Below are 8862 nucleotides of genomic sequence, written 5' to 3'. Positions count from 1 at the left end.
TCGTGTGGACGAAAGGCGTAACCGCAACAAAGAGCCTCGCTGCCCGATGCCTTACGCTATATTGTTCATGTGATTCCTTCTGGCAGATGTGCCGTGATTAGTTGGGTGCCATGTTTGGTTGACAGGTAGTGGGTGGAGTTAAGAGCGCGACAGCATGAAGATTTCAAGTGAGCTTATTCAAATATATATGTGGGGAGATTCTATCTAATGATGACATCATTCATTTCTGGAGAGCACAGGAATGCTGGGATCTTAGCAGAAACATTGCTCATAACTAATGCAGACACATCTCAATTACAATAAAAAAACAGTTAAAAAGACACAAAGCTAATGGTTATTTATTCCCCATTAATAATAATAATAATAATAATAATAATAATAATGGATTAGATTTATATACCACTTTTCTGGACACAACCAAAGTCGCTTTTACATTGGATCCATTATTCATGAGCAGTGATCCTCATTCATACTTGGTGATGGTAAACTACGTAGGTATCCACAGCTGCCCTTGGGCAGACTGACGGAGGCTTTGCTTCCAATCTGCGCCTACGGCCCCTCCGACCACCACCTGAACAATCACACATATTCACACACCAGCGAATGTCCCACTGGAGGCAAGGATGGTAAAGTATCTTGCCAGAGGACACAACAACAAACTAACATTAACATGGTTTTGATCAGGCTGTTTTCCTGTAAATGCCTATATGTCCACACATGCTGTATGATTCATTTTTCAAAATGTAACTTTCAGAAACTTATTAAATTAATTTTTTCAGCTTCATCACTTTGACATTTGAGTAACCAGTCATGTATTTGTTGCAGCCCACCTGAAACAAATACATGAAACAATGCTAAACCAGTTTTCAGTATGGAGCCTTTTCTTGTTCCTCCCCTATCAGGATTTTTCCAAAGCAGGATTTGCTCGCCCCACTCTATTGATATAAATTCTAATGTTTTTTCAGTAGTTTTACAGCTCTTGCTACATCTAGTGCCCCCCTCAAGGTCCCCCACTAACTGACCCCCTGCTGTTAGCAGCTGATGGTGGAGAAAGGGAAGAAGAAAATAAAAGCAGGAGGGTAAAAACAAGTCTTCTGGGAAAACAAACATTAGTCCTGTTGCTTGGCACTCGTCTTGTAACCCTTTCACTGACTGTACAGACTGCTGGAAGGTGCTTCGGAACACAGAGGTCTCAGAACTGACAGGTTTCTCATTTTTATCCCCACGCATAAAGGACAAACATTCCTTGTTATTTAATGGTATTTTCTTTTTTTATTGCAAATACATATACAAAAGATTTTTTGAAGACAGTACAAATACATTGCAAGATCACAGCAGGAGAAAAGAGTATTAGGAACATCTTTGATACTGCAAGAAAGGGAAAGAAAGCTTGCAGAGCAGAAGGGATGGACAGTCCCTTCACTGATCGCAGAAACGAAAACCCTAAGCGAGAAAACTGTAAAAACCTTGTAACTGAGATAACATTTTCCAGTTCTTTCAGGCATAGTTTAAAGTCCAACTCAAAGGAAATTCACAAATAAAAAATAATCCATACGTATTTTGTTAGATAGTCCCCCCAACCCTCCAAAAAAGACAACTACATACTTAAAATATACATTTACATAAGATAAATAAGAAAAAAGAAGAAGATTACAGCGTGTACCATTTTGTGTAAATACCCTCTGGGTTGAAGATCAAAATTCAGCTAAAAAAAAAAGAGGAAATTATATACTGTCTACATTAGAAAGATGACAATTCAGGAATAGTATGTCAAATAATTACTTTGAAATAAAATTAAGCTAATAAATAAATAAAAGTTTTAAATTGGATCTGACCAGAGGGGGGAGGGGGGTGAAAGAAGCGTTTCGGACACCAGCATGGTGGGAGACTCCGGGGGGACACCCATGGGGTCAAAGGTGACTTCCTGTGGCAGTCAAACACACGCTGTTGGACGGTAAATGTAATCTCAGCTGCGGCCATAGCACGCACGTGCACGCGCGCACACACACACACACACGCACACATAGACATGCGCACATTCAAAAAGGTTTAGAAAATGTAAAAAATCCAAGGCACAGATGGTGGAAAGGGCTGCAGTCTCCACCGTCAAGACAGCACAGCATTGTGAAACTGAGTCCCTCCTCTTATTCTCTGTATTGCCTCATATTTTCTTCAATCATCAGGACTCTTAACTTGTGAAAAAAAAACAAAAAAACAACAGTTTTAAATACAAACCATACTTGCTGAATGGCACACAAAAAGAGTAATATTAATAAAAAACAAAAACAAAACAGAGTTTCTTGTGTGAAAATCAATAAATCAGAGAACCAGAAATGGCACTACCACATGTGGTTAGTGGATGAACTGTTTAAAATATAAAGCTTTGTGTTTTATATCTACAGGTACAAATTACCCAAACCCTCCCCACCCTCACCATCTCTATATGTTACAAACAGCCAACGTATGAAGGGGAAAATACAAAAGAAACATACACAGTACCTACTGAAATATCAACAATCAATAAGTCCTCACAGAGGATTATCCTAGGTCTCTAAAAATATATATAGTTTCTATAAAGATACAATAGCAAGGCACGATGTGAGCCAATCACAAGTCCAGCTCTCCTCCTCTTTTATTTCAAGTGTCTGAGTCAGGGCGCTGCTCTCGAGGAAGAGCTTCCCCTGGGGTAAAGTGTTTTGGAGTATGTGTGTGTGTTCCTGTACATGTCACCATCCCTGAGTCTGCCGGGGGGCGGCTCAGGGTCTGGTGAGCTGGGTGTAAACCGGAGCCTGCTCCCAGTGCTGTGGGCTGCTCTGTGGGATGGAGGGCACTCCTGTGTTGTCAGCTATGGGCGTGTACATGGGCCTCTGGCTGGGGTTGCTCATGTAGCTGAAAGTCGAATACAGCCCCGAGGACTGCCCCGCCCCCGCATGGCTGTAGTAGGAGGAGGCGGAGGTCGTGCTGCCCCCCTGGTGGTCGGAGTAGTCGTACTGCTGCGCCCTGGAAATGGCCGGGAAGGAGGAGGAGGAGGAGGGGCTGTAGTGCTGCAGGTTGAAAGGGCTGTAGGTGACGTGTTGAGGGGAGCTCTGCTGCTCGCTGTAGTGGCTCGGACTCAGCTGCTCCGTCTTGATCTGGGTCCTGTGCTGGGCCTGAGCCCCGTCTGAACCGCCGCCGCCACCACCACCGCTCCCCAGGGTTGTAAGGGTGTGCTGCTGCTGCTGCTGTCCCTGCTGGCTTTGGCTTTTAGCCATCCAGGCTGCGACGCCTCCCACCTGTGGGCTGACTGGGGCAGTGCTGCTGATGCTGTAGGTGCCAGTGTAGCTGACTGGGGTGGTGTTGGCAGACCCAGGGTGACCGTTGGGTGGGAGGTACTGGTCAAACTCATTGACATCAAAGGTCTCAATGTGGGAGATGACATCACTGCTCAACTCCCCGATGTCCACATCACGGAAGTCGATGTTGAGCTGACGCCCACCAGCTCCATCAGGCAGAGAACGTATACCACCTTCCCGCTTTAGGTCCATCTTGCCTGTGCTGACATCAGTCTTTGGGGTGGTGGGAGGGGTGGGAGGCCCTTGGGAGCCTGTGGATTAAAAACAAGAATTTAGATTTTACATTAAGTGTCCAGTCATTTCTTCAATGTGTATTATACAATTAACCATCCTGAGGGAATTATTTACTCAAATTTTCCAGATTTCTGAATGAGAGAACACGACTTCTGATATTAAGTGAAATCTGTCAAGACTGAAAAGAACGGATTATCTTCCTGCTCACCTGAGTGCTCACCCGGAGAGTGCACCTCTCCCATGCTGGAGGCTGGTGAGTCTGCCTGCTGGAGAGCTTTGAAGATGGCATTTGGAGAAATGTGCGTCTGCTCGTTTCCGTCCTCTGACTCGCTCTGTCCGTTCTTCACTGACTTTCTCCTCCTAGGCTGGTATTTGTAGTCTGGGTGATCCTTCTTGTGCTGCACCCGGAGCCGCTCTGCCTCCTCTACAAACGGCCGCTTCTCTCCTTCGTTGAGAAGTCTGTGCGTAAAAATGAAAAAAATAAATAAATACCGGATAAATATATAAATATATATAAATAAATAAATATATTTATTATTTATAAATAATATATACATTATATATATATATATATATATATATATATATATATATATATATATAAACGTTTTATTCAATGCATTATTCGACTGCAAAAGAAAAAAAACTATATAGAAATAATTTGAGTAATATTTAACTAGTGTGATGTGAATACAGAAGAGATCAAGTATAAATGTACAAGCAGAAACAAACAACAACAATTCTCTCTTTTTTTTTTTTAATCGGTGCGTAAAGGCGACAAAAGCGGACTTTTCACACTCACCTCCAGAGTTTCCCCAGAGTTTTGCTGAGCTCCGCGTTATGCAGGTGTGGGTACTGATCCGCCAGCTTCCTCCGAGCCGCCTGAGCCCACACCATGAAAGCGTTCATCGGTCTCTTAACGTGAGGCTTGTTCTTGGAAGATCCGTTTACGCGCACAGGCATAGGTACTAGGGTCCAGTCGTAGCCCTTGAGCACCTGGGACACGGCGTCGCGGATGCAAGCGGGAAACTTATCTTCCTCGTCCTTCTTGAAGTCTCCGTCCGCTCTGAGCAGCCCGTTTTCCGATGGTCGGGTGTTCTCGGTGTCGGAGCCCGAACCGGACGGGCATGGAGAGCCCGCGGAGTCTTCGGACATGCTCGGGCTCGGGGCATCTGAGAGACACTTGTCTTGTTCCTCCGTCATCTTCAGGTAAGGGTCGAGGAGATTCATACGAAAAACGGTCTGGTGCCAAATTACGCGTGAAACAGTTGGGAAGATACTTCTGCGTTCTAAGCGTGAGGAAAAACCTCTAACTGGACTTTACCTTGCCAGGATGGGGTGGACCCAAAAACCTTTCAAATGAAAGAAGCGAACGTGAAAACCGCAGCTGAATCTCCTCTGGTGCGTAAAACGATTTGAAGCGCAAATGTCTTTACGCGTGGGTTTTCTAGAGTCCTAGGATGAAGGTTTTCTTTCCGCGGGTCCGCGCTTGGAAAGGAAGGTAAGAAGCCAGCAGGTAAGCGTTTGCTTTCAGTTCTGCAGAATGAAAGAGTAAAAGAGCTCCTTTCTGTTCTTCTAGTACAATCCCCAGAATGTGTGAGTGCTTTGAACTAAAACCCTTCTGCACGCGGGCTTTATAACAGTTTACCATGCCGCAAAGGAAAGCCCGAATCTGATTGGCTCCCAGCACGTGACGCCAAAGTAAAGGAATCTGATCCCCCTCCACCTCCTTTTTCTGGACTCAAAGTACACAAACACACACATTCACTTTCTCTCAAACATACACACACACACACACACACACACACACACACACACACACACACACACACACACACACACACACACACACACACACACACACACACACACACACACACACACACATTGCCCAGCAGATAGCATTCATGTTTGGCAAGAGTTTTCTTATTGCCTATTTATTTTAAAAGGCTGCATGGAGACAAGAGTCATTTTCATCACTTAAATACATAACATACAATATTTATTTTACAAATGTATTATGAAAGAATGGGAGAAAACAAATGTATTACAAAAGAAGATGAGGTAAAAGATAGGCAAAATTGGACATTGTGTACACTGTGTAATATATAGAGACGTCCTTAATTTTTGATTTTTAAAAATTATTTTCCTGAGTTTAAGCGTCTGTATCTGATAGGTTCCATACCTACAGTGGTAACATCTGGTCAATAGGGGGAGACAGCAGCCTAAGAACCCAGTAAACCACCTCCCTTTCATTGCTAAGAGTAGCAGGAGTAAGAGGAGTGAAGAGGAAGAGGAGGAGGGAGCTCCAGCCGGACTGCTGCGAGACTTGCTGTCAAACGTCAGCCTCTGATTTGTGTCGTTTATCTCATTTCCAATAATCAGGTGAATGGTTAATTCTGTTTAAGATGCTAGCTGTTCAACTACGTCCTGGTCTATCATTATATGTATATATTGACATTATAACAACTATCAGTAGTGTGTGTGAGGGGGCGGTGGTGGTGGTGGACATGCCTCAAGTCTAAGCAGCTCTATAGCACAGCAAAAACATACATAGCTGATCATTATTTCAGATGTGCATGTGAAGTATATGCACAACCAAATCATATATGCTGTTTTATTATGTTATGTATTGTGTACATAAGATATAAGGATAACTGAAATGTGATTGGTCAGCATAAAGATCATTTTCCAACCTTTTATGCGAGTGGGGAGTTTGATCTGAAGCATGTGTTTCATTTTCAGAAGGGATTAAAATGGGCATTTGTCTTTGAAATGTTTGCTAGAGAATCAGAAACTACAAAAAAAATATCACCAACAAGAACCTCCACCCGTATCAGCGTGCATCACTTGTGGGTTTATTTTCAGTTTGTGGAAAGTCTCACCAAACACACAGCCTTTTGTCCCCATCCACATCCAAAACACCGAACGACCAATCAGAGTAACGTGAAGTGTTCTTGCGGTCGCTGATGGTAAACCTGCCTGCACACGTCCCCCAATGATTGTTTATTATGCTTTGTGGAGATGTGGAAATGTAAATCTCACTCGGGGCTAATGTGGACAACATGTGCTACCTGTAGTTGCTTTTAATAGCTCACAGATGTCAGGTAGGACCGCTTGGTCACTCTGTAGGTGCACGTAATGACACTTGTCGATACAAATCTTTTTCTCGGTATTCCTTTTTCCCTGTTTTGTTTTTCTGATAAATGTTGCTTGTTTGATTTCAGTCTGATTGCTCAAACTCTGAATTGGTCAGTAATTCTCTCTTGCTAACCAATTAGGCTTGTGGTTTCAATACACTAAAGCCTAACATCGGTGACTCCTTCAGTCCCCGGCAAGTTTATTTACTTGAGACATGCTTATTTAAGATACTCACTTTGAGCACAAATAGAAGGGAGCACTTTGGGTCTGTGTTAATAGCTGTTGGGACATACAGTAGCTGTGTGCTGCACCCTGTTACACGCAACTACGAAAATGTGACCATGCTTGGTGGTTAAGCATCAAAGACGTGAACGCATTGGCTCACATAGCTGTGGCAGATGGACAGAAAACATGGTGTAGTTAATGACAGAGTAAATACTTTGCAGGAGAGGGGGGAAAGGATTGGCGGAGGTGGTTAGAAAAAAAACGAAAAACAAGTGTAAATGGAAGATAAAGAATTAGAACTAGATGTGTGAATGCTATGAAAACATGTCTGAGATCAACATATGGTTGAACACACCTTAACACACTCGTTCTCCTCCTCCTCCTCTTCACACAGTCAAGTTGGCCTCTAAAAAGCAATTCATATGACAACTGTTAGATAATAAACACCCCAACTCTCTAAAGTGAGTATTTAATATCACATCTGGAAATTTCTTAAGTTGTCTTTGTCAAACTGCCTGAAAGACGTTTCAGCACGGTTTGTGAGGGATGTGTCTGCGGTTTCAAAGCTGCAGCAGGATGACATTGTTGTCCACCCTGCGGTCTTTCAGGCGTGCTGGGGATGACCAGAGGCCAGACGGTGTGGCAGGCCGGCCGAGGTCTTGGGAAACTTCTCATCTTAACTTGGAGGTACAGCATTAAAAATCTGAGCAAACATTTAGAGTCAGCAGCTGCACTCAGTGAAGCTCCGGATCGACCACTTCCTACTTTTGAGATTATCACCAACAATATGGATAAACATGTGTCCAGGCATCTCTTACACTTTCTATCAAAGTAGAATAGGTGAATAAATGAACAGTAATGGAACTTTCTGCCTGTTTGTCAAATAGATTTTGGTGATATTAATTAACAGTGGAGACAACATTACCCATAACCCTGTGCTGCTTCATAACATCACATTACACATATATAAAAAACAAAAATTGACCCACAAGTCCTTTACGACACTACATTCCCTACAAATTCTGTTAATTTTTGTGGGTTGTTTTTTTGTGTGTCTTTCTCAAAAAAAAAAAAAAAAACAACTCCATTGGGGAAGAATGAAATTGGAAGTGTTCATGAATGGTTGTGGCCACAGCTTATGTTCTAGCCACACCATTTAAAAGCTTAAAGTAGACACGTTTTACTGTGTTTGGAACACTTTGTTAATAAATGGAACAGATACAAACAGTACATTGCTCCTTTTAAATTAGCCTAGGTGATTTTATTCATGTATACTGGGTTTTATTTCGACTTTACTGCCAGGGTCGGTGGCTTTGCAGAAATTTGCAGATGATTTCGACTAAGGGGCGGATGTGAACATTTTTATTTCCAGGTTGTTTGCATGTAATTAATACGTGCTGAAGTTGGCATTGTCACTCTCGGGCAGTCATTATTGATGTTACCATTTGCACCTGTGAAAATTGACTGCTAGGTTTCAGTGGCATTGGGCTCCAAAGGAACCACCCAGTGGTGGTTCCAGGAAAAACTCATCAAAATGAAAATACAAACATCCTACTCCATGGCTAGCACTTTTTCACCATTGATCCACACATTATGTACATTTTTGACAACATAACTTTGCACAGCACTTTAGTTTTGAGTTATTTCTGGTCCTATAACTAAGCAGGAAGTGGTTAATGCATCTGAAAAGGCGGCAGTGTTTTCACCTGTGGTTCTTTGTTTTGTTGCTGTTTAGTTGTTTTGTTTGTGAGCGAAAGAAAATAAAGATCAAACTTGAATTTCTAGATAACAAATAGTTCAACATCACCCAATCATGCAAAAAGGCAGAACTACAAACATTTGTGGATGGTAAAGGAAGCTATACAGACATGGTAAGATAATTTGGATTGAAAAATATTTGACCAGCAAAAGGTTACCTGAGAAAATGAAT

General features: G+C 42.5%; 1 protein-coding gene across 1 annotated transcript; it reads right to left on the bottom strand.

The window, feature by feature from the left end:
- Window positions 1–1251: 1251 nt before the first annotated feature.
- Window positions 1252–5161, bottom strand: LOC137588235 (transcription factor Sox-9-A-like). Its single transcript, XM_068305181.1, has 3 exons — window positions 4369–5161; window positions 3775–4025; window positions 1252–3583 (listed from the first exon to the last, which is right to left on the bottom strand). Exons 1-3 carry the CDS (start codon window positions 4794–4796, stop codon window positions 2757–2759), a joined length of 1506 nt encoding a protein of 501 aa, XP_068161282.1. The 5' UTR covers window positions 4797–5161; the 3' UTR covers window positions 1252–2756.
- Window positions 5162–8862: the final 3701 nt, after the last annotated feature.

This window comes from Antennarius striatus, chromosome 21, assembly GCF_040054535.1.
Source record: "Antennarius striatus isolate MH-2024 chromosome 21, ASM4005453v1, whole genome shotgun sequence".
NCBI classification, from domain to species: domain Eukaryota; kingdom Metazoa; phylum Chordata; class Actinopteri; order Lophiiformes; family Antennariidae; genus Antennarius; species Antennarius striatus.
The sequence above is the reverse complement of the archived record's forward strand: the minus strand, read 5'-3'. Positions and strand labels throughout refer to the sequence as shown.

Excerpts from the sequence above, each read along its gene's own strand:
- LOC137588235 (XM_068305181.1), bottom strand. The coding sequence starts at position 4,796 with ATGAATCTCCTCGACCCTTACCTGAAGATGACGGAGGAACAAGACAAG. Across the intron at positions 4,026-4,368 it reads ACTCTGGGGAAACTCTGGAG|ACTTCTCAACGAAGGAGAGA; the intron begins GTGAGTGTGAAA and ends TTTTACGCACAG. Across the intron at positions 3,584-3,774 it reads CTCTCCGGGTGAGCACTCAG|GCTCCCAAGGGCCTCCCACC; the intron begins GTGAGCAGGAAG and ends TTTAATCCACAG.